Source organism: Dendronephthya gigantea, unplaced genomic scaffold (genome assembly GCF_004324835.1).
Source record: "Dendronephthya gigantea isolate DGI-Jeju-01 unplaced genomic scaffold, DenGig_1.0 000009F, whole genome shotgun sequence".
Lineage (NCBI taxonomy): Eukaryota > Metazoa > Cnidaria > Anthozoa > Malacalcyonacea > Nephtheidae > Dendronephthya > Dendronephthya gigantea.
Window position 1 is genome coordinate 2,886,201 of NW_021163019.1, and position 24,921 is coordinate 2,911,121.

The window sequence follows — 24,921 nt, forward strand, 5'->3', positions numbered from 1 at the left end:
GCAGATAGAGATTTAACACCACTATTAGATGGGTGGACAAAAAGTTTGAAGAACTGTCCAGTTTTTACATACACACAGTTAGAAAAGCATTTGATTCTTGAGGATAAAAATACAACTGATGGCAAACCTGCTGAGGCTTTTAAGCACAAGAAAAGTGGCTACAAGTTATTTAAAGCTGGATATCCAAGACAGTTTCGGGTGAAAGCTAATGTAAAGGATGGAGATGATAAAGTCCATTTTCTTGTCCGGTGCCATGTTAATGCAGAAATGAAAAAGAAACAATATCTTGTGAATGTTAACTTTGAACAAAGTTCAGGGAATGTTGTCTTGGCAAATTGCTCTTGTCCTGCTGGTGCTGGTGGTCGTTGCAAGCATGTGGCAGCTACTTTATTTCAGTTTCTTGATTATATTGAGCTTGGCCTATCAGATATACCTGACGACAAAACATGCACCCAGGAGCTACAGACATGGCATATCCCCAAAAAGAACACAACACAAGAAGCCCTATTATTTGAAGATTTGATGCCCCCAGGATACATATGATAAAGATAAAAAAGGTCGAAAGCGTCCAGTGCCTGAAGGGAAAAGAGATGGGTATTGCTCAACAAAAGAAAAGGTCTCAAAAGCTAATTTGGAGTGTCTTAAAGCAGGTTTGGAAAAAGCAGGAAGTACAAGTCATTTAGTCGGTATCTTAGACAATACAAAGTGTGAACCATGTGAGTTTGATGTTAATGACTTACCCTCAAGACAGAGAATTGTAGGTGCAAAAGGAGTGGGTGACAAACTGGACTACACTTCAGTAAGATCAAACATTCTGCAAAGGCTAAATGGAAAATTAGATTGTACCTCTATTCCTGATAAAGAAAAAAGTATGGAATTTGTCATGGAGAGATTATTTGTCGATAACGAAGGTTGCAAGGAAATTGAGAAGAACACACGGAAGCAAAACAAATGCAATGAGTGGTATGAACAAAGAAAATGTCGGTTGACCTCATCATTGTTTGGTTGTGTGGTGAAGAGAAGAAAATCAATCTATCCTAATAGTATTGTGAACAAAATTACAAAGCCATCTCAGACCAGGAGTGCGAGCTGTCAATGGGGAATTGAAAATGAGCAGAAAGCATTGGTAAGATATCATCAGTATAAAGATAGTTTAAAAGAACACATAAAACTTTGTGCAGCCTGTGGATTGATCGTAAATCCTAGATGGCCATGGCTTGGTGCAAGTCCAGATGCCCTCATTTTGGATCAAATAACTATATTTGAATGTGCATATTATATTCACATAATTTAAATATAATGATTGTCTGAACAATTTACAGTGAATTCATTATAATTTCATTGTACAATATATTTAATTATATATTTAAACATTGAGTACTTTAGAAAAACTATTGGTTTATAACATAACAATTCATTCATTCTTCATGTAGTTGAACTTGAATTAAGGGTCTGAAAAACAATGTTAAATATGAGCAAATGACCCAAATCTTGTTCAGGTCTGCAGCCATTGATATTGGCAAGTCGAATTTAAGAATACGAAAGCTCTTAATCCTCTGGATAGCTCTTTCAACATGTATCCTATGTTTTGCAATCCGCCGAGTTTCAATTTCTTCTTCTTCAGAAAATTGAGCTCTCTCACCAAGGAATGGGGGTATGTTCAAAGAGACACCATGTGGTAAATCCTCCTCAATTTCAAAGCCTCTATCTGCCATGATCTGATCACCAACTTCCAATAACTTAAAGATGCCACAGTCTTTTGTCAGTTGTTTGTCCGATGTATTACCTGCATACAGCTCAGAAACAAAAGTAAGGTCCCCTCTTGGAGATATTCCAATAAGACCTTTGCCGGTGTTATGATTCTTGTAGGTGGAAAATGTTGCGCTTTGGCTTCTTGGTTGGGATGGTCTATCGATAAATAACTCAGTACAGTCAATTATAACTCTTGTGTCTGGATAGGTTTCCTTGAAACTCTGTGGCATTGTTTCTCTAACATAGCTTTGTGATGGCCAAATGGGGATGGATCTTAAAAATCTGTACAAAAAGTCAAGCCAGGTAATCCAAATTCTTGACACTTGGGATACAGAGATGTTGAACCTTTCAGCTAAGTCCCTTTCAAGCAAACCCAGTCTCAGTCTTGTAAGACACATGAAAAGTTCTTCCTCAGGAGACAAAAATCTCTTTGGTCCACACTTCTGGTTGTTGGTTTGTCCTGAATTATTGGAAGATCCAACATATCTTAATCTTTCACAAGATGGACAAAGATAATCATAAAATGCCTTAAATGTACTGTAGCTAGAAAATCCAGTATAAAACTCAAAATCACTATTGTTATCTTTAAATCTTTGAATTGAGAAACGACATTGAATTTTTCTGTTTAGGTCAAAAATTTCTTTTTGTTTCTTTTCATTTTCCTTCTGAAGGTTCTCTACTAGCGCTTCAAGTTCTGAAACCTTAGCTTCTAGACTTGGTCTTTCATCTTCTCTTTCACTTTCTTTAACTACATAAATCCTCTCCCTGCATTTAAAAGTTGTTCTTGGCTTTGCTTGTTTGGGCTGTAATAGTTTTTCCACTATATTTGGAACATTATGAAGGCATGTCTTCTTGCCACCAACAAAATGTTTTGAACAGACTCTATGATGTTTTTTTGGTACAAAATTAACCCTTCCAATCCAATGCAACCACATCTTCCTGAGCTTTTTATCAGTTGGAATTACATAAAATGAAAGTTCTGGGTTATTTCTAGTGTTACTATCACAACTAGGAATGCAGCAAGTTGTTCCCCCTCCTTTATACTTTCTTTTAGGACATGGAGCTTTTATCTCACCTCTATCTGCCCCCAATGAAGTTTCTGGCTCATTATCCATAGTAAAAAGTTATATTACTTAATTTAAACTTATATGTTTATGAATTTTAAAACTATGATTTTAAGATTAAATATGTACAAACTTACTAGAAGTTTTTATTATTAGGGCCTGCCTAATAAAATTAATATAATATTTTAGACCTAGCCTAGCTTCTATATCTAGTAAATTTTAAAAATTACCTAAGCTATAAATATATTGTACTTATTTATACTATGTTAAATTTTAAATCGTTAATATTAAATAGCTTTACCTACGAATTTAATATATCTAGCACTATAAAAATATTTTAATACTATAACCCTACTTGAATAATTCTACGAGAAAGTGGAAATGAGCCGTGCGACAACAAAAAGAGCAGATAAACGAACAACCAAAGTCAAAACTGCTTTCTTCTTAGCGTTTTTAGCAAAGTAACAGTGCCGGGTCGGATAAAACCGGTTTGGGTTGCTTAAATTTCGCGCCAAAAGATTTAAAGCCCCTTTGAACGTATTGCCCTTGAACGCCATGCTGATCGAACGATCGACAGATATTTTGATAAACATTTGTCGATTTCAACAAGCGAAAGAATCCGCACAAAATACTCGATCGTTGTGAAATTACTTTGTATACATCGAGCAATGGCATGCACGCATTTGTAGGTCAAAATGGTGGGATGTAGAATGCTTGCGAAAAGTACTCACCTCAAAAGGACAAGAAGAAACGTCCTCTTAGAACGTATTTACGAACCAATTTTCCGCTCCCTCTGTTGTTCGGTGCACATTTTTAAGCTCATTTTTGCTTCGATTGCAATGCAATTTGAACAAAACAAACTTTGCAGCATTAGGAACACGTCGATGTATTAAAAGTTAGCAAATGTTGCGAAAAAAGCGTATTAAAAAAGCGATACTTCTCGCATGCGAAATGCTCGCTTCGATGGCGGCCATTTCGCCTGCAAGACAAGGTTACCACATTTCCCATGATGCTTTGCTATAATGGGAATTGCCTATTAATTAATTAAAAAATTAAATACATATAGATTGAGTGAATAAAATACAAATTTCGTAATCTTATTTAGAAACGTTTGTAGGATTTTGTGCATTGCAATTATTTTTCAAATGTGAAAACGGGCGCTACCTATTTTAAACTAGTTTTGTTTCGACTTACATGTCCTGACACTATATACACGTAAATGAATATTTTGATATGCATATTATAGTTCCTAAATTCAGCCAGGGCTCGATTATATTATATTATATCTACATGACTTAACAGCCATTTGACACACAGAACGTGTCGTTTAATTAGATGAGCGTGGACACACAAGACCTCATATTTTATCGTTGTTTTCTCGAAAACATTCCATGGTTCATTTTTAATCGTTTCACAGCCGAACCAAAGGGTACTCACTCCACCGAATCGACTGAAAACACAAGCAACTGACCATCCTCAACACCAAGAAAGATATGTGAATCGTCATCAATCTGCATTGTAATTGTGCAGATTTTCACTCGAACATCCAAATTCCGTTGATTGTCCAAGCTAAACAATCGAATAACTGTTTTATATAATGTTCGGGGAGTTGACTTGGAATGCAGGAATTCAACTCTATTGTGTCAATGTCAAACGGTCGCAAAATTGTTTGGTAAAACATGGTTTTCTATCACTGTATGCAAAGGGCTTACCTTTGGAGGCCTTTGATGGATAAAGTTCCAGCTGCTGTCCCCAGTAATACATAATCATCCCGCACTACCAACGCAGTCACCTCATCTTTGACATTAATACATTTCAACATCTTACCGTTCACAGAAAACTTGTATAAACGAGCCACTTTGTTCTCTTCCCACGTCGAGAAAATGATGTCTCCAAACTTGGAGAGAGCGAGGTTTTTTGGCTCAATGTTAGGAGTGGGTGAGAGGTCGAGTACGCGAACAAAATGGCCTTTCCTCACGGTGTGGATGATACAACGACCGTCCTGGAAAGAACCAGGATTTGGGTCATGGCAGGAATACAAACAGAGCCAGTCAAAGCGAACACGAGGGACAAAATTCTGATTTCAACGCATGTCAACTGGAAATACTACAGCAAAAGTTACAATGCTCGCGATTTCAATCAGTCTATGCAATTTAGTTGCTTAGAAGCCGAAAAGGCATGGTTATATGATAAGTTTATTATCTACCTGGTCCCCGCTGACAGCTATATCAAGTTCCCAACTCATAACAACGCACACAACTTGACTGTCATGACCATACAGCACTTGCAGTGGTTTACTGCTGACGGTCTGAGCCGTGCCAGAATGATGGTTGATTGACCATACCATGCATGTCAGATCACGTGATCCGCTGATGAAATGGTGACCATCTCCATCCAGGTTGATGCACGAGACGGTATCTGAAAAAAGATGAAGAAAAACGTCCCGAATTGATGTTTAATCTTGACCATAATCTAGGCCTTTACTGCTTCCTTACCATTATGATAAATGAGACGTTGAAGAAGTTTTGCCTTTGCTGTGAACACACGTATACTGAAATCCCAGTGACCAGCAGTAATCACGAGTTTTCCATCGTGGGTAACGGCAAACTGATGCGGGCCAACCTCAAGACTGGGAGAGAACGGGGCAGCTAAGCACCTTGATAAAAAATAACAATAAAATTTACTCCAACAGCACATTCTCCTGTGTTCATGAAATTCGAACGTGGACGGGCAAAAATGCGCACACTACGAGAATCAGCATCATCGTACCTATGGTGAATAGATTTCGTGACAGTTGCATCAACATTGAATGTGAATGGTTTGGATCTAGATGCAGGCAGCCACTGATGCTCACCAATCACACCTTGATTACTGATCGTGATTAAAGCATCGTGATTAATGTTTATCATTGATGTGGTTTGTGATTGACCAATCTTAACGTACACCAAACTCTCCTCATTGTACAACTATGATGGAAAAAATGAATCATGATTTGAGTTTTTACTTTGCTATCAGACACTCTAATTTTCATGGATTCACCTTTATAGCGTGGGCTTTTAACTGTCCAGCGTCGCTGAAGATGCTCTTCAAATTGCCAGGTACAGCGGTGTGTTGCCGCATGCGCAGTTCCTTCGCTTCGTCACAGTTCATGCGTTTCGGGTGTGGCTCAGTGAGCAGCTGGGTTGGAGTTTGTCCAAAATTATTAATCATTCCTTCAGTGTACTCTCGTTCCTTTGGGTCCGTGATTGCATCAAGATCAACAGCACCTGTTGAAGAAAGAATATGTCAGTGAAATCCGCACGAGGAGGTTAGAGAGAAATGCAGTATTTTCAGGAAAGGCATATATACCTTCATAAGTGCAATGGAAGAAAACATTGAGAGCTTCTTCGGCTGCACTTCCGCGCTGTTTATAACCAAATATCAGATCAATCCAATGGTGAAGGTTCTCGGAAACATAATCGGACTCAAGGGCCGAGCGATGTTTGTGAACAAAATCCTCCGGAGAGTTTGCCCACTTGGGTAACACTACATCGTGGATCCGCTGACCAGAGTGTAGGATACCAAGGTCGTAATTATTCAAGTTCGTAAGAAATTCTGGGAGATAGAAGAACTCCGGGATCAATTCTTTCACGTCACTTCCGTTGTTATAGATCGATTCCCATGTCGCAACGAAGGAATGAAACTGCCTGTCAGAGACGTCAAAACGACCACTCTGCAGTTTGATGTGAAGCGAGGTGAATGGTTCCATACGAACAAGATAATGCAAGACACCAGCAGCAGTTGAGTAGTGGGTACCATAGTGGAATTTAGGAATTGAACCTGACGGATCAACAAACATATCGTACCTAAATATTGGTTAGAGAGTTGTAAGATATTAGAACTATTCTGCGGCTCCAATATCAGCTCCAATATTTGTTCCAGCTCTATCTTTCACATGCAGAACGAAAACCAACACAAATCTCATGAAAGCTACACTTTTTGAGAGTATTTTTGGGCATGAAACAAATTCTGACTAAAAGATAGTTGAAGACATTTGCAGCGGTGTCGCTGAAGAAACTAGCTTATAGATTGCCTTTAAACAAGAAAAACAAATATACACTTACTTTTCTTTAATTTCCTTAGCCCTTTTTTCATTCATGGCTCCAATCGGTTTGGACAAATCTCGATATACATCCGGGTTATTAAGATCCAGCTCTGCTGACGTGTAGTCCTTTAGTATCCATGGAAACACGGGGTACTGACTTAAATCGTTGTACGTTCGACCAGCGATCGTATTAAGTTGAATTAAATAATCAAAATTCGATATCTCCCGCCTGACCCATTTCTTAACGAGCCCCGAGGTCTGCAATAGTTCGGCCGGAGATCGGACAGCGCCGTAATAAAGATTGCTTGGTTTGAAAGACATGATTACGCTGTACGCTAAGTTTCTTGTCTAGGAGAACAGAAGATACTCTTTTAAAATGAAGAAATCAGAAGATGAGACTATACTGATGACTCGAACGTGATTTCCAGTTTTGTTAAAAGGAGCTCTGAAGATCATGAACAAACAACACTTTCTCGTACCTCTTTTGTGAAGTTGATGAAGTAGTTTGTTTGATCAACAAGGAAGAACTCCAAAGCGCTTCTTCTATGATTGAAATTTCTCAAATGTAGTTCTCTCAGTTGACTGAGAGCAATCTTGAAGTCCCAGGAGGAACCATCGTCCACACACTGTCTTTCCGTTGTTGTAAAACTCACAGACGAAGATGAAATATCGACATGACCTGGGACAGTTTCCATCAGAGTGATTAATTCACACTCGAATTTACTGGGTGCTGCTGTATCAGTGACATTGTCGATAGATCTAAATATATAAATTGAACAGCAGCCAAATTAGAGATGTCAATCAAAGAAGGTACTTGGGTTTTTTAGATATTTTCAATAGTTGGAACATACAGCGTTCTGACTTTGATCATAATATAATTTATGTTGCATTTAATAAAGTTATCTAGCATTAATCCATTGTCATTCTTGACTTGTATCGAAAACAGTAGACCTTATCAGATCTGCCCGGTAAAGGTTTACATAAGGAATGTCACCCACAGCATTACTTAGAAGAAGAGTTTCACTTACTGTACAACTTGAGGAAATTCGACATTTTCTGTCTCCTCCAGTCTCTCCGCGGCGTAGTGTTTCAAGAGGACGTCATCAGCCACAGCTCCAGCGAGGATCTTAGCTTCATTCCCAGCCTGTTTTGCCTCACCAGTGTCGCGCAGTCTGCTTGCCTCGACATGTGGGTTGAAGTGATAATTTGGCGTCAATTTCAAACGCATTCTTGAAAAATTTTCTGTTGTGGACAGTTTCCAGGCATTTGTTGTGACAGAACTAAACAAATTAAAGATTTTTCATTAGTTTTTATCCAAACCAAAAAACAAGCGAATCGTTTCTTCCTAACCTATTCTTCCAAATTCCAATTTCACTTTGCAAATCTCTCTTGGTCAAATGCCATTGTTGTAAAACGCGGTCATACTGCGCTTTTTCTTCTATTCTGCGAATTTTGTAATCAGATTGTGCCTTTTCTTCAATTTCCTTGAAATCCAAAACAATTTCCTGGAATTTCTTCTTACTTTCCTCTTCATTCGCTTCCCTCAGCTGCAAACTGTTGGTCAAACCATTCAGACATTCCATCCAGAAGCGTCCCGAGTCAATGGAGGACTTCGCCCTGGAAATATATACGATTTAAGGATTGAGATTAAAGATTAAGATTAAAGTTTGAATTAAGGATTGAATATTGTGCATCAAGGTAGGGTTTTGAAGATATAATCTGATAAGTTCACTTACAATGAAGCCTGGTATTTTTTCATGCTTGGTATAACTTGCTGTTTCATCAAGGCAGCAAACTCCTCGCTATCAATACACTGAAGAAACTGCTCTTCATAATCGGCGCTGTCCATAATAGATCGACTTGGAAAATCAGGAACGTACATTGTCAGTGGAACTAAATCACCGTACTGTTGAAGAATGTAACGAAAAAGCGGCAGGGTGAACGTGTACTTGCTGTCGCTTTCTGGAAAATGCATTAAAGGAAATTAAAATGAACATCTCAATCTACAGAACGTGTTCAGTTCTGTTATGAAAGAAAGCATTGTCCCTAACAACCTTCAGCTTGTATTTACCTTTGTTTTTGGACATTTTAAACGCTTCGTAAACTTTGCCAAGTAAAAAACAAACTTTCTCTTGACAATCGATGAGTCTGTTTTGCCAGACAGTGTAGATCATTGAAGATGAATAAGCACAGAACTCAGGGTTGTCTTGAAGGAGAAATTCCAGCAGGACTTTGTCACCAATCTCAGCCATCTCTGTCCAGCCCGTGTTCTCACCACTCCAGACATTTAGACGGCCCAGTAGTCGAACCATTGTCTCAACAAGCTGAAATTCAGGTTCAATTTCAATGTCAAGAAGCAGCATGATCAAAGCACAGCAATCTTTCGTTATAATCACTGGGAAAATACTACAAATGTTGAGGTGATATGAACTCGTCGTACCTTTGTACTCCAAGTGCTGAGACTTTCGTTCTCCACAGAACCAGCAATGCTTCCTGGAAACACAATGAAAACACAAGAGTTTTATTACCAATTTAAATGGTTATGATGCATGTGTAATAGATGGAAACATCGAAATAAAGTATAGAATGAGAGAGAGAGAGCTTCATCTGATACTGCGCCTGTATTCACTTCATCGAGACTGTTCGTTTGCTTCTGAGCCTACTCAGTCATTGAATCTTACCAGACGTAAAAATGAAATCATCCACCAGCTTGATAACTTGCAGAGCACTCACGGTTTCTTTCACTCCAGTTTCTCCTGATCTTTCAATATCCTCCAAAACCTGCGCCAAAGACAACTCTAGTAAGCGCCTCTCCAGCTCACGTGACGGAACAATAAAGTCTTCAACTGAACTGATCGTGCTGATGGACGCAATCACCTCACCACGAGCCTGGATGGAGAAATATATCATGATTATTATCAGCAGATTACATACATAATCCTAAGTTTAGAACGGATCAAGATCTCCTATATAAAGTTCTTATAATTTGAGTTTGCCTGTGTAGGAGCACTGGATATATAAGAGTTGATCCTCACTGGAAATCTACGGGAAAAAATCTTGATAGAAGAAGGTAAAAATTCTTGTCGAACATTTCAAATTAAAATCTCTGTACCTTCCACGATTCATCATCGTATCCCTCGATGCCAAACCATAAAATCTTGAAGACAACTTTGACAACAGTTTCGAGTAAGTCTTGAACGAGATCGTTGCCGTCACTACCATCATCTCCCCGTTTGCGTTGCTTCAGCAGTAGTCGCCATATTGGATCATACCAGGCCACCTCTTGGGCACATCTCTTGGCGCTCATTTGAGATACTTCGATAGATTTCAACAGCTAAATAATAATATAAACCTTTCTGATTAAGTGTTGATGTTTGTTTACTAATACTGACTAACCCAATTAGCGTTTCACTTTGAAACTTCCTGAATGCCAGGCAAGCAAAATTTTGTAGCTATTCCTAACCTCTCTACAACGCTAGCGTTTGTATGCTCACCGACTGCGCAATATGCAATTTGACTGAAGTACTTTTATTCTGTGCGAGTCCCACAACCGGCAACACGATACGATAGTCTTCGTACACCCTCTGATCTCTTAGTTCGACTGAACTACTCAAGCCCAGCTCAAGAAGTGTAATTTCAGTGAAGCCATCTGATTCAGTATTCCGTATACTCGATGCCAAGCCAGAGAACACTTCACTGCAAAGCTGAAGATTATCTCTGGTAGCCTGGGGAAGAGAGCTCTCACCCAAGTTGATTGTAAGTATTTTGATCGCTCCACATCGTAATGGAGGTTCACGCAGGTTTTTAACCAACATCAAAAGAATTGCGAGGTGTTTCTTATCTGCAAGGAAGAGAAGATGAGAATATATTTGAACTGAATAGAACTATCAGAAGATCATGCATTGTAGATGAAAAAGAAAGCTAAAATTTTTTCTCTCAAGGTAAGCTTACGGGAGATTTCCATCATGAGTGGGATCTTCGTTGGACCATTACACAGACCAGCGAGCAAATCAAAGGTCTCCTTTAGGACCGTTCCATCTGAGACGGAAGCAACAAATTGCATCAACGAGGCAATATCCTGACCAGTCACCTTCAGTTTGAGAAAATAATTTATCATTCCTAAAAAATGAAATATTTCTTTTAATATGGATCGGTAAAAGAACCAAGAAGAGACCATTAAAGTTGATTAAATTTTTCTAGGATATAATAAGGTTACTGAAAGCAAGCGAACCCGAGCCTTACCAAGTAGGGATCCTCGGATGATCTTCGCCCCACCTTCGTCAACCATCGCCTGCGCGTCTGCGCAATAAGTGCTATCGGTAAGATAATACGTCCTTATAACATCTAATATAAATTCCGTCCCAAAACGAGTTCTAAAATAAGTTGGGTTGTCCTTGATCAACGTCGAGAGATATTGAATATGACCAATCTTGATCGCAAAGTCGCATCGTGACCATATTGAAAAATTGAACAAAATGTACTGGAATATACAAGGCATTAGAACTTCGTTAGAGTGTTGCAGTGTCTCAACTAGTTTCTGAATTGACATAAGAACAGGTACGTCTATAAGGCGACCATCAATTTTGGCTAGTACGACACCAAGGGTGGCGATTTCTCGTGATCTGAGGGACGAATCACGCAGCAATGTGCTACCCTTGAGGATGTTTTGAAGTAAACTCAAGATAATTGTGACACCGTTGTTCTCTTGAGCGGCTTCCTCGGCATAAAGACGGTTTTTAAGCAAAGGATCGCGTTGGGGTTGAGCTTCGTGATCGTCAACCATCACCCATTGCTCCTCGTTTGGCCTCTCACTTTCAATCCCGTTTCTGATCTCACTAGAAAATAGTCGTGGTCCAGGTCAACACGAGAGAAAGCTAGGATACACAATGTTTCCTCAACAACAATGTTTCCTAGTTCATCCCGGACACACAGAGGAGATTATTATATCAAATACTAGACACACCTCCTCTCCTCATTGCTCAAGACCAAAATCCTTTCATCGTCTTGAACGGTCTCCCCCTGGCAAGACTTAGTTTCATCGAACTCGACTTGTTCCAACAACGGTAAGAAAACTTCCATACCTCCCATGCTATTGATGACATTCTGAAATAATATTTAACATTTCTTCTTTAAACGAGCTTTTCGTTACCTTGGGTTACGGCTCATACAGTTTTGAAACGAAGAACAACAGTTTAAGATATTATCGAATGGTTGATGCAAAAAGAAATTTGATAGGATTTTCATCATCGTCATGATAACCAGACTTCAACAATCGGGTATAAGACATATGCGTTTAAAAAACTGACCTTGATATCCCAGCTGGAACGTACTTCTCCTGTTAGGCTATGAAGAGTAGAAATGTCAACTCATCAGCGACTGTGAAAAAACAATGCGAGAATTACTCTAAACTCACCGTCCATCAATTCTTTTGCTTCCCAAATGACCTGGTGTTAAATCAATACACTTGCTCCTCCTGCATGCCTGTGACAAAAGAGAAATAGATCAGAGTTTATTTTCCTTACAATAGAAAGTATTCACTATTTCAACCGTTGGTATTCACCCCAACTTCATTTTTTTGGTGAATAAATTCTATTCATACCTTGGCATTATAATACAAGACAAGTTTACTAGAAAGGTCTGCTAGCACCGAGTAATCTTCCTCGTCATTTGATCCTTGAGGTTGGAACAACGAGACACAGCTGGGACCTAGGATGAAGAAAAGCAATCTCATCATGAACCATACCTCACCACGATAAAAACTTGATTTGTGAGGTACCTTACCCACAGAGTAGAACACATAACCCTGTTGTTCACCGATGGCTTCATTGAGTACACACACAGAACCGAGTTGGCCCTGAATGGACTCTGGGACGCCCCAGAAATCATCTTGGTGCCCAGCAGGCACGTGAGTTCGAAATTTTGTCACGGATTCCGAAGGCGAGGGGTTCACTTGAGATTCCTTGAAATGGCCTTTTAAAAATGATGGCAGGTGACTTGAGAAATGTCCACGTGCAGAGGAAGTTACGTCATGCGCAGAAGAGATCGTTTGAGGTCCTCCACAACCGATGTTACACGAAGTAAAAGGCTAAAAGAATAGAGACGAAGTATTATATATACGACTATTGCTTTCTGTTCTCTCAGGTAGCCCAGGAGATGCAATAATGAAAAAAAACAAATGTGACCAACCTCTGACATCGAAGGTAGTTTAATAGGCAGAGCCATCTTTAAATTGCCATCGATGTAAACGGAAAGTTGGTCTTTTCGAGCCAAAGGTTTGCGAGATTGATTGTGAATTATCAACACGGAATGCTAGAATGAAAACAAGCAAGCACTACAAGCGTGAATCTTGTCTTACAGAGTGACACAGTGGATGATGAGAGCAGGTGCATGTTAAACCAAAGGAATATCCCAATGAACGTTGACTTACCCAAAGATCATCTGCTAGAACGACGTCCACAAGAGGCGCTGTAAGGTATTCTTTCTTCGTTATAATCGCAACAACCAAATGTCCGTTTGGTGTGAAGAATGCTTCAAAACCAGTGCCACTTGCAGAGAGAAAGCTGGACGAAAATGGAAGAGACAATGTTACCCACAAATTTCGAGGCTTTCCTCTAATTCTAACTGCTCCTGGCTTGCAAAAGCAGTCTCTTATAAGATTCAATTCACCAATTTTAGAGAAGTGAGATTCCCTCTCCGGTTCTCTCTATCGATCCAATACTGGAGACAAGTGCTCCTCGTCATTATTCACAAAGAATATTGCTAAAAATACTCCCAAATAAAGCTATTAGCTACACACCTGTACAGCTGTCTGCGGTAGGGCCAGGAGAACGCCACTTTATCTTCACATTTCGTCTCCGCTGGAGGATCTTGTTCACGTGAAGACCTCAGCGAGATCAAGGCATGAAAGGTGAACCCAGATCCACCCCATTTCTCTATACCACGTAACCCAATACCCTATAAAAACGAAACACTTCCTAAATACAAAACTGTTCAGAAATTCTTCAGTAGTAGACGAGAAGAAACATTGCTGTATATATGAAAAGGGGCCATCATCCTAATCCACCTCCCCTCCCCTCACCTCACCTCAACCTATCCCTTCATGAACAACTGGTAGGCTCCTTGTCTGGTGTGGAGATATAACGTGTAGCGATGCTACTATGCTGTGGTATGAACGTGAAGAATCTCACAGCTTCACTTACGCTAGTTTTGTGTCGGAGATCAAAATACGCGAGTGGTTTAGATATCTGTTCTCCATGCGTTGAGATCTTGATTAGTGATTGCAGCAGTCGATCAAAACCAGGAACCTCGGAAGGAAAATATAATCACGACGTTTATTAATTAAACTCATCCACAGTTCCAAATGCATTCTCCGCGTTTTTTAGAAAGAACTAAATTCATATATTCACTAAATCCTCGCTTACTTTTTCATCATTCTCCGAAGGTTTCACCAACCCCATCAATTCTCGGAAATCGCTTGGTTTCATAGAAACGCTGCCGAGAACTTCTAGCATGACCAAAAGATTTTCTAAAAACAGCAAAACTTTAATGAACACCACTCAGTGCAGATTGCGCGCTCGGCGGGATTGCAAAGGCTGCACTCTGTAAACAACTATAAGCCTTCACCAAACCTCTGGATTCAGTTCCAAGAAGATCATGTTCCTTCAAATGTTGCAATATGCTCGGCATCACTCCAGTTTTTGAGCACAGCATAAGGTTGTAAGAGGAATACATAACAGTCCTCATTAAGATATCTGATAGAAATCTACAAAATAATGTCATCTCTTATGAACATTATTCAAATAGGGCAAAAAAAATAGCAGACCCAGGGCAGGTCAAATTCTATTGACCTTTGCAAATCAGCTGGAATGAAAGGAAGCCAATCGATCAATATTAGTACGAGGTTTTCATCCTCAATTTCTAACTGCCCATCTTGAAAATCCTCGCCAATCATCTGTAGATAAAAGACACTGGTTTCAGTGAATTGAGATGGACAAAAGGTTTATATGTTAGAGGGGCATTGTACTTGCCCATTTCAACAGTCCAAATATGACATCTTTTGTTGGTGAATGCCATTTTAGCAAACACTCCTTGGTTGCTGTGTAGCCATTCAGGGCTTCAAAAACCTCCTGAAATATGTGGAAAGTTATGCAAATGAAACTCGTGATAAGAAGGAAAGAGAAAGATGTTGAATTTTTCCATAAATGGATGATGCCAACATCTGACTGCAAATGTCATGCCCCATGTGGCCAGAAAAGAATGACATTATACTGTACCTTAGCTGCACTTGATAAATGGATTAGAGTTTGAAGTGCTCTGATAGAACTGTACATAAGTTGATTGCAATTTTCAATTTCATTTTCATCCTAGGATAATAAATTGTATGTACTTTTTCATGTGTCTGGTAACTTTGTCAAAGGAAAGACTCTGGTGGCAGGAGTGAGGATATTCCCCAAACAACTCATAAACTAACCTGAGGTTGAAAATCGGAGACAATTTGGAGATTTGTTAGAATTGTTTTGAAGCAGCTCAATCCTAGAAATACAGCCTAAAAGAAATATTAGGCAGCCTTTACAACAGTACCAAAGAAAAAACCAAAAATATTTCACAATTTCATTGCTATTAATACCTGAAGTGCTGGCTTATCTTTGCAAGCTAACATCTGACATATTGCATCTGAAATTTTGTTCATAATCAAAATGTTTGTTAACTTAAGTAGAGTTCAGTCTCTCACCATATCTGCATGCATGAGCCTAACTCTTAAACATACCCAGTAAGTGTATCTTCAGAAAGACACCCCCTTGATCTGATGGATCATTTCTGGCGGAAAAGTAGAAAAAAAATTATGAGGTAGGCTGGTGAATCCTGAACGAAAAGGAGTATTGCATTTTTGTGAATATACTGTTGAACTTACTGTTGTTCAAAAAGTTTGAGATACCGTAGCAGAACGGTTGGTAAATCAATACCAGATCCCTAAATGGACATGGAGAATTAGCATTGTGAAAATAAAAAATTTGTTGGAACACCTGAAAATTCTTATGGTTTTTGTAAATAAACCTAGTGCAACAGTTATTGCAGGTTGAGTATTCTGCAGGTAGCCAGAATGTATGAGGGTATGTTAGAATAAGAATTAGATATGACATATGGCGACAGCATTGCTGCTCACAAGTCAACATGGGATTTTTACCTCTTTGACATAGTTTGGGTTTAAATGCAATATATGAACGATCTTCACAAGGCATTGCAGAGCAAGATCTACATCAATCCTGGCTGACGTTGACTTTGATAAAATATCAAATAACCCTTCAATAGCCTGCTCTGTGATTGCAGATAATGCATTCTCCTAAAACAAAAAATTTCACAAGGGGAAATTATTAATCTATTCATGACATGTTTAAGAGATTTAAAGGAGGTAGATTACCTTTGAAATATTATATAGGTTTTAGCTGAGTATTGGAAACAAAACAGTTTATCAAATGAGTATGGACTCCTTATTTTTATCCAAAATAGTATTTCAACTAATATCTTTTAATCGGTCTTAAATCACTCGTGTGGAAAAACCGATTAAAGGCTTGAACATGGCTTAAAGTGAAATATTTTTTTTATAAAACATATTAAAAGAAGTGCAAATCTTGCCAGCAACGCTCTATTCCCGTGGGCAATTTGTGTCCACAGACGAGAAAAGCATCGTTCAGTAGATTAACAAGCACGGCGAGAGGCAGATGCTAATGAAACAGGTATATTAAATTTAATTTTTGTACAAGATTTACATTTAAAAAAATGTGCCCAAAGTATTGCATATTTTGCAAGTTAAACCGCTTTGTATATATTCGCGACAAAAATCCTGGGACACCACAATTAGTCGATGTGTACAGAAATACCGAATATTGTCAAGTATAAATATAATATTTATATTAAACATTTATGTCAAAAATTTATGAAATTACGCATTCATTCATAGCGAGCGGCGGGCACCTCTAATACGTCCTCCTGGCAAAGTTCTTGCAGCAGCTCTGAAACCCAAACAGTGGCCATTTAATGTCCTCTTCGTTACCATTCATTCCTGCATCCTAGATTATTTCGTACAGCTTCTAAAATCAATAAATTTAAAAACATTTTGTTTTATTATTATTCTGAACTTCTTGTTTTGACGTAGCTAACTCCATCTTCCTCATTGAAAGAGATAAACATGAACCCTGCGGGTGCGCGGGTTTCATCAGCCTGTTTACCGTCAGTTGTACAATGATGAACAGGTGCGTCAATACTCGATATGCGCAATAACAGTGCGCAACGCAAAAATCCGAAGTTACCTTAGTATACAGTCTCAGCAAGTCTGACGAGGTTAGCTGCCAACTGTAATTTGCGTGTATTTCTGTATGATTGAAAACAAAATAGATTAGGAAAACACTTTCAAATTGATATGAAAAACTGTTAATCACAATTTCACAAATATAAATAGACGGGTGACATTTGGCTAAAAAAAACTGAGAACTCCTATTCAAGACCTCCGATGTAATAAGCATGGCTTGGCACGTATTGAGCCAGTATGTTTATGCACACTACCAAAAAACACCTGTCATATAATAACGGGTTCTCCTCGTCAATTTAATATTCCTAAGTATCGCATCACTATAGTAACATACCCGTTCTAGCGCTGTTTGCAACATATGAAAGCTAACTTCGATCCATGCACAACACTGCCTTAAATTGAAACCCCTTTTTAAAAGGTACGTCTCTATTTCTGATAAAATACAATACTGAGATGTCGTCTAAAGTTAGGACGCGGAAAAGTTTTCAACTTTTCTCGAAAGTGTATAAATTGTAACTGTATAATCCTAATTGCCACAAAATTTTAAACTAATGTCACATCATAAAACTCCCGTCGCAATCTTAAAGCAGTCAATACATAGTCCATTTAACATAATGTATCGTCGAAAATTCTTGTGTATGCACTACGCAGCGATATTAGATGTGTTGAAAATTACTTGTTTGAACAGTTTCGTTGATTGGTATATTGCTTGAGGCTGCACATCTTATAGCGCTAGACATGACGTCAACGAACTTGTTTGTGGACACGGACTACGATACTGATGGGAGGATGCAAAGTCGACAGAGCAACGCTGAGATAAAAAACAACAGCAGAAGAAATTCAGCAAGAAGAACAGAAAGTGCACAAAATGGCGAAGTGCTGGAAGGAATGGAACAAAAACCTGAGGTTTTATTTTTATGCTTGCAAAATTTTGTGAGCACGTACACAAGTGATCTGCACTAGCAGTACGATAAGAATGATAGCCATCTTTCAGTTCTCAAAGTTAGATTATAATGTTGATGATGCATAATAATCTTGTGAGTGGAGCTGGTCACCTTGACTATGACTTCAGGTAATATTTCACCCTTTTTTGTAGCCAGTCGAGAGCGACAAAGAGGCAATCGAGAGCGATCAAGAAGCAGTCGAGGATTCTGATAAGGAGGTAAGTTCCTTGGCATTATCTTCTCTGTTGACAGTGTCATATTCGCTGCCTCAGTAGAGGACTGAAAGAAATTACTTGTGTGCGACAGTGTTTTATATTTTTGCCACAGGAAGACGGGAGCTATGCATACAGCATGGAAGATGAAGAATTTGAGAGCGACGATGATGACAATAAGAATTCGTAAGAAACACTTCTTGATCATATCTCACAGTCAAGCGTGTTCCCCTTGTAGCACCAAGGAATCCTCGTAATCCTCCATTGTACCTTCATGTCTCGTATGCACAATCTTCTCTTCATAAACCCGAACACATTTATATAGCAATACTTTTATTTCCACCTCAATCCCTTACTTCCACCAAGAGCACGTCATTCACGTAATATTATATTTCCCATCATTTAGATCAAAAGGCGTCAAGCTACGAGTAAGAGAACCGTCGAGACGATTGCCATCAGGTCGATGGAAAACATTAAATGTATTTGAAGACGAAAATGATCAGAAGAAGTCGAAGAAAAAGTTTGGGTAATTTAAGATTTGATTTGCCAATGTTTGAGTGCAGTTCGTGACTGTTAGAGTTTCCCTTTCCATTTCTTCTGCGCAGAGGTAAAAAGAAAAAAAGAAACAGAAGTCGGTCTCTTCCAAGGGGAGTGAAGTCAGACCTCAATACATGGAATCTTCCACAGAAAGTGAGGATGAAGACGACAGAAAAATGGACAGAAATTCGGTAAATATTCACTTATTTTGATGGGGCAGTAATCGGGGATAAAGTTAAAATTTGAGAGGAAGGTTTACCATAGTGTTGGCAGGTTATCAAAGCCCTGAAAATTTAAATCGACCAACAAATTTCCTTCATTCTATTAATATTTTTTTGTTTTCAGACGCCAACAGGAGAACTGACATCTGAGTATTGGCAAATTCAAAAGTTAATCAAATTTGTCAAGGTAACAATTATTATAAGTAACGATTTGTCCTTTAGGTCGAGAAGAACCCCTCATACAAATGGTATTTATAAACGTTGTCTGTTTCTAGATTGGAAATCAGACTGCGACACTTATTGCCTTGTGCGCTCTCAATGACTTTGATATGCGGTCTGAAGCATGCCAAATGGCAGTACGTGATGTTAATGGACTGTTGGTGCTCACAAATATGTTGAGAACAGACCATGATAAATGCAAGGTAGGCTAGGTTATGACGTATAGAGCATGTTGAGGTTACAAAATCGATATGAAAGCTTAGCAACTGGAGAATATGAAATAAGAAAAATGCCTTCATCATTCTTCACTTTGATAAATGCAAGCAAACCGCCATTTCACGCAGGATATTACGCTTAGTAAGAGAAGTAAAAGACAATTAAAATAATCCCCTTTTCTTTGCAGATTGCCACCATGAAATTGCTCGACCCTCTAACGGAGAAGAGCAAGTACAACAGAAGAGAATTGATCAGATTTGGAGGTATGACTCATGAGAGATGAGTGGAATGTTGATGTGACGGTTGCTAATGTTTTTATGTCTATCTAGCAATGCACAGCCTGATAGAACACATTGCAACAAGTGACAACAGAGACGTGGTTGGTTGGGCGGCTACAATCATTGCTAACATGAGTCAATCCAGTTTAGCGAGAAACATCTTGAAGCATCACGATGGAATAAGGAAACTGGTATGATATTAATGATTGTAGTAGGGCTTCTTAAGCAGTGCAGCGTCGGTTCAATCTACCAGTTCTTCCTGCAGAAAACTCCACGGAGTTTGGGTGCAAAAGGCTGAGTTTTGTACCTCATTTTGTACCTCATTGAAAAGAGTTTTGTACCTCATTGTACCTCATTTTGTACCTTATTGAATAGAGTTTTGTACCTCATTGTACCTCATTTTGTGCCTTATTGAATAGAGTTTTGTACCTCATTGTACCTCATTGTACCTCATTTTGTACCTCATTGTACCTCATTTTTTACCTTATTGAAAAGAGTTTTGTACCTCATTGTACCTCATTTTTTACCTTATTGAAAAGAGTTTTGTACCTCATTGTACCTCATTTTTTACCTTATTGAAAAGAGTTTTGTACCTCATTGCTCTTATTATCCAACAGGTTAACTTACTAGATTACAAAGAGAATGATCAGGTTCGTGTCAGCTACCAGAAGAGAATATACTACACATTGAGTAATGAGACACTGGCAAAGAATCTGCAAGTTGCCAGGTCTGCGACCAGAGCTTTATGGAGCTGCTGTCGTGATAGTCAGCGGTGTCGTGTGGCCGTACTGAAGACCGGCGGCGTGCCATATTTGGCGAACCTGGTCACATTAGAAGATGAAGATATTCTGGTTCCAGTCACAGGTCTCATACAGGAGTGTTGTATTGAGGTGAAATTACTTAGAAGTTTCGTTAGATTTTCAAGAGCTATTGCAACGAACCAAAGTCAGATATATAGTCACTACTCTACTAATCTTAAACAACTTAAAAAATATATAAATAAGGAAGAAGACCTATCGTACTTACATGTATTTTGAAACATTTCTCAACAACATTCCTCTGTACGCTCTTTATTTTACCACACCAACATTATCATAATGAACCTAAAAGGAAAGACAATGTATCATTGATCATTGTAGAAAAACTTCCGTTTGGCAGTACAACACACCAATATCATCGAGGACGTCGTCAATCATTTAACACGCGACAATCTGGAATTGAAGACATATGGCGCTCTTACGATATTCAGGGTAAGTTCGGTATTTCAGCCATGGTAACCCGAAACAAAACCTAGGTTGGTTGTCACAGGTTAATATGAAGGTGTTCTGTTATTGATTTCCCAAAGCAAGGATGGTAGCAAGGACTCTATTATCTGCTAAACAACTTCCAGAATCCACTGTTTCTCGTTCCAGTGTGCCGAAGAAAAGGAAACTCGAGATATCGTGTATGAACAAGATGGTATTTTGCCAATCATCGACCTTCTCTCGTTGAAGGAGAGAAATGCATTAGCAGCCGCTACGGGCGCCGTGTGGAAATGCGCGAAGAGTGAGGAGAATGCAAGACGGTAAGTTGGGAATGATTCCGCAGCTTTTGTAAGCTGCACAAGATAGAGGTATTCCTAGGTTAGACCGGGAAGAATTGTAGACCTTCGTTCTTTTTCATGACCTTCAGTTTATCATAGCAAGTTTACTGTATTAAATATAAAGGTCTTATAGCTAGAGATACTTACTTTGTTTCCAGATTTCTTCATCTTGACATGATGGAAATGTTATTGAAGTACATTCACCCACAATATCCTGATGAATGGACCGAAGAGGTAAACATAACCTGTAAATAACAATAATAAACAACTGTATATGTCATTCAAATTAACGTCCCAAAAGTTTACTATCGTCTAATGATCTGTAATAACAAGAGACGTATGTATGGTACCCACCAATACGACAGATGACTCTTTCTGTACAAGACCTTAATCTCAAATTTCTCCAAATATCTTCCCTGTAGGTCCAAGCCCATGCCATAGGTGCCATTGGAGAACTGGTACGAGTTCCCGAAGGATGTTTCGAGCTGTACCGTTGCCATGGTTGCGAGGGATTGATAGGCATGCTGGGACATCCAAATAGAGACATCTCAATTAACGTTGCGAAGGCCATCTGCAACAGTAGTCTGGAAATCGGATGTAAAGAGTGAGTTAGAGATTCATGTCTATATAGACACACGTTGGGTATTTAACACACAGTACACCTATTTTCCCCTTTTTCTCAATGACACGCAGAGGAAGTTCTCTTGAAAGCTCTTTAACGTGGACATTAAAAAAAATCAAGGCAAAAACACATAAAGATGCTTCTCTAATTATTACAGCATGTGAAATGAAATCTGATGGTATTCACCGTTTCTTTTGTGCAGGAAATTCAAACGAATGGACGGCATTAGATTGCTGTGGACATTGTTGAAATCATACGATGATGAGGTAATATTAGTGCATGGCTGTTAAATCACAGCAAGTGTTTGTGAGGATGATACGTTAATTCTCGACTCTGTCTTGAAGGTGATCATCAATTCTGCGTGGGCTTTGTGCGTTCTTATTGATAATGACGAGGTAACAAATAGTGATAGATAAATTAATATTTCAATCAATAAAACTCTTCAATAAGCCAATTCAATCATTCCTATATTTTCCTTAAAATAGACAGACGCTGAAAATATTCGTTCTTTTGTTGGCGGCCTGGAAATTTTGGTGAACTTATTGAAATCTGAAAATCTCGAGGTTCCTTTAATTCATTCTTTGGGAAGGAGTTATCTTAGAAAAGAATTGAGTTCTTCATGTTATCAAACAAACTCCTAAAGAGGGTCGTATAAGTTAGAGTAGCAATAGACAGCGGGAAGAAATCTTGATTTTTTTTTGCATCACTAGTTGTGACAAGTATTCTGTTCTCACTCCAGGTATTAACCTCGGTATGTGCGGTCATATCAGAAGTGGCAATTGACTATCAAAATGTGGGAATCATTTCTGACTATGATGTTGTCCCTCTTTTGGCTGAGCTGACGAATGTGGTACGACTTGTTTGTGAAATGTTTATATACAACAGTCTACTTTCACGTACATGAGTCTCGTCTTGACAGGAACATTTAGGACCCTTTTATAGCATTATTTGTAATCTTTACACATAGCAAACTTTTCTTAGGAAGATAACCGATTGAAAAGGTATCTCGCCGAAGCTATTGCAAGGTAAGGAGACCATGCAAGCCAGAAATCTTCAATCGCCCTATCCTGCTTCTGATCTATGTGATTTAGTTATTTCACCGGTAAGACGAAGGTGATTGGCTAATACCTGGCCAAAGTGTGGACGTATTGAAATCACATACGTCCCAAGGTGAATCACGATGTTTCTAAGACGTTTTAAACAATTTTAGATGTGGTGTATTTGGTGATAATGCGAGAGCGTTTCGTACCTCAGGAGCTGTTTATAAGATTGTGAAATATCTTTATATTGAAGATATTCCTTTACAAGAGGCAACTGTACGAGCTTTGTACCAACTTTCACGTGACCCAGCGAACTGTGCCATCATTCACAAACATGGCGGAGTTAAGGTTTGTTATACCCCTGGAAAAAAACACAAAAATATCAGTATTTTCAAACAAGTTAGACACACTAAATCTACCATACTGACTTGTATTGATTACCGTGCTATGCTACTCTTCGCGCTATCCCAATATATTCCCAACAATATCCTCATTTACTCTTCACGCTATCCCCATGTATTCCCAACAATATCCTCATTTACTCTTTACGATATTCTTCAGCTACTTCTAGAAATGGTTGGTTCAGACGACCCGGACTTGCAAGAGGCAGCTGCCGGCTGTCTGGCGAACATACGAAGACTGGCGGTGACTGAAAATACAAAGACACCCAAGAAATCCAGAACTGCGTCGTCAAAATCTTCACATTAAAATACTCCTACCACAATGCTTGTACATACCTGTTCGCCAGATCATTTTCTTGTAGTTGTAAATATTTTTTAACTTGTGAAATAAACTATCAAGCTTAAAATGAGACCATCATATATTGAAGACCTATTCATATAATCTAGTTCTCCTTTTGAGGTATTTATCTCAAGAGATTTACTTACGGGATGAAGCTTTTGTTTCGCCATAGCAAAATGATTCAAACGTCCCGCAATAATACACCACGAGCAAAAACGACATTCTTTTCAACATGGCTTCGTAACTAAGCAACACTAGAAATGAAAATTGAAAATATCAATATACACGTTACTACACATAAATTATCAAACAAAAGAGCGAGTAATTACATCTCTATCACAGCAAACATTTGTGGCACTTAAAACATATTTCTTAAATTTCTGCAGATTTTAAAAGCCTGTTACAATATTGTGGATGAAAACACAGTAAAAAAACTTAGTAAATTTCAACAATGAGTAATACAAATCATAATGCGAGAAAAAACTCTGGCAAAAGACACATATTTAAGACAATACTCTGGTTAACATTTTCCCTGGGTATCGTTTATGCTTTTATAAAACTTCAATCTTTCGTGGTTAACCCTGATCAGTTTCAAGCCACGGTAAGTTTTGAAATATCAGAGGTGAACACAACCAGGATCGTTTCACGACAAGAGAACTCGACTGAAGAACAGACGCTTGTTTTCATTGCTGTGTTGAGTCATTGGAGAGAATGGCGGAGACGACAAAGTATTCGTGAAACATGGATGACGGGATGTTCAGAAGGTCGGGCGAAGTGTTTGTTTTTTACAGACGATATCGGAGCAAAAGGCAATGATAAACAATGGTTGCAAACAGAGCTTTCGTGGAATAATGATATCATATTGATGCCAATGACAGGTAGGGGAAGCCGGGAAGTTATAAACAAATTTTACTTCAAACTAGACAGGCTTAATTGGTCTCAAAGTTCTCCATGATTCAATTCCACACGACTACAATCAATCCATATTTATCTTCTTACATACTTACCACAAAAGGCCATGTTTTTGCTCTTCACCGATGTTGAATGTTCATCAAACTTTTTTCCCTGGTTCTCAGTCTACAAGGTCCGCGGAAGATTGCATT

At 38.7% G+C, this 24,921-nt stretch overlaps 2 protein-coding genes across 6 annotated transcripts; one reads left to right on the top strand and one right to left on the bottom strand.

The window, feature by feature from the left end:
- Positions 1-3,897: 3,897 nt before the first annotated feature.
- On the bottom strand, positions 3,898-24,912 carry LOC114517427 (neurobeachin-like protein 1). 5 transcript variants are annotated; one of them, XM_028537150.1, is made up of 47 exons: positions 24,826-24,912; positions 23,965-24,072; positions 23,519-23,726; positions 23,287-23,438; positions 21,770-21,999; positions 21,563-21,660; positions 20,860-20,936; positions 17,208-17,269; positions 16,873-16,988; positions 16,085-16,240; positions 15,812-15,870; positions 15,668-15,717; positions 15,527-15,573; positions 15,371-15,445; positions 15,174-15,263; positions 14,928-15,026; positions 14,748-14,851; positions 14,529-14,662; positions 14,322-14,425; positions 14,100-14,204; positions 13,697-13,854; positions 13,328-13,460; positions 13,087-13,209; positions 12,682-12,985; positions 12,500-12,606; positions 12,314-12,381; positions 12,207-12,243; positions 11,864-12,003; positions 11,143-11,735; positions 10,852-11,019; positions 10,395-10,741; positions 10,013-10,234; positions 9,582-9,789; positions 9,341-9,393; positions 8,972-9,224; positions 8,637-8,862; positions 8,251-8,517; positions 7,929-8,180; positions 7,380-7,659; positions 6,920-7,248; positions 6,165-6,661; positions 5,856-6,082; positions 5,586-5,782; positions 5,312-5,472; positions 5,023-5,234; positions 4,529-4,818; positions 3,898-4,385 (listed from the first exon to the last, which is right to left on the bottom strand). In XM_028537150.1, exons 9-47 carry the CDS (start codon positions 16,930-16,932, stop codon positions 4,250-4,252), a joined length of 7,071 nt encoding a protein of 2,356 aa, XP_028392951.1. In that variant the 5' UTR covers positions 16,933-16,988; positions 17,208-17,269; positions 20,860-20,936; positions 21,563-21,660; positions 21,770-21,999; positions 23,287-23,438; positions 23,519-23,726; positions 23,965-24,072; positions 24,826-24,912; the 3' UTR covers positions 3,898-4,249. The 5 variants fall into 5 exon arrangements, with proteins under 5 accessions (XP_028392951.1, XP_028392952.1, XP_028392953.1 ...); XM_028537151.1 differs by lacking the exon at positions 17,208-17,269; XM_028537152.1 differs by lacking the exons at positions 23,965-24,072; positions 24,826-24,912 and adding an exon at positions 23,815-23,878.
- Positions 18,986-23,873, top strand: LOC114517428 (armadillo repeat-containing protein 4-like). Its single transcript, XM_028537156.1, has 17 exons — positions 18,986-19,090; positions 19,245-19,307; positions 19,396-19,542; positions 19,743-19,818; positions 19,885-20,024; positions 20,451-20,723; positions 20,973-21,083; positions 21,246-21,397; positions 21,574-21,649; positions 21,838-22,019; positions 22,240-22,303; positions 22,382-22,432; positions 22,523-22,600; positions 22,777-22,887; positions 23,019-23,062; positions 23,248-23,425; positions 23,639-23,873. Exons 1-17 carry the CDS (start codon positions 19,034-19,036, stop codon positions 23,783-23,785), a joined length of 1,950 nt encoding a protein of 649 aa, XP_028392957.1. The 5' UTR covers positions 18,986-19,033; the 3' UTR covers positions 23,786-23,873.
- Positions 24,913-24,921: the final 9 nt, after the last annotated feature.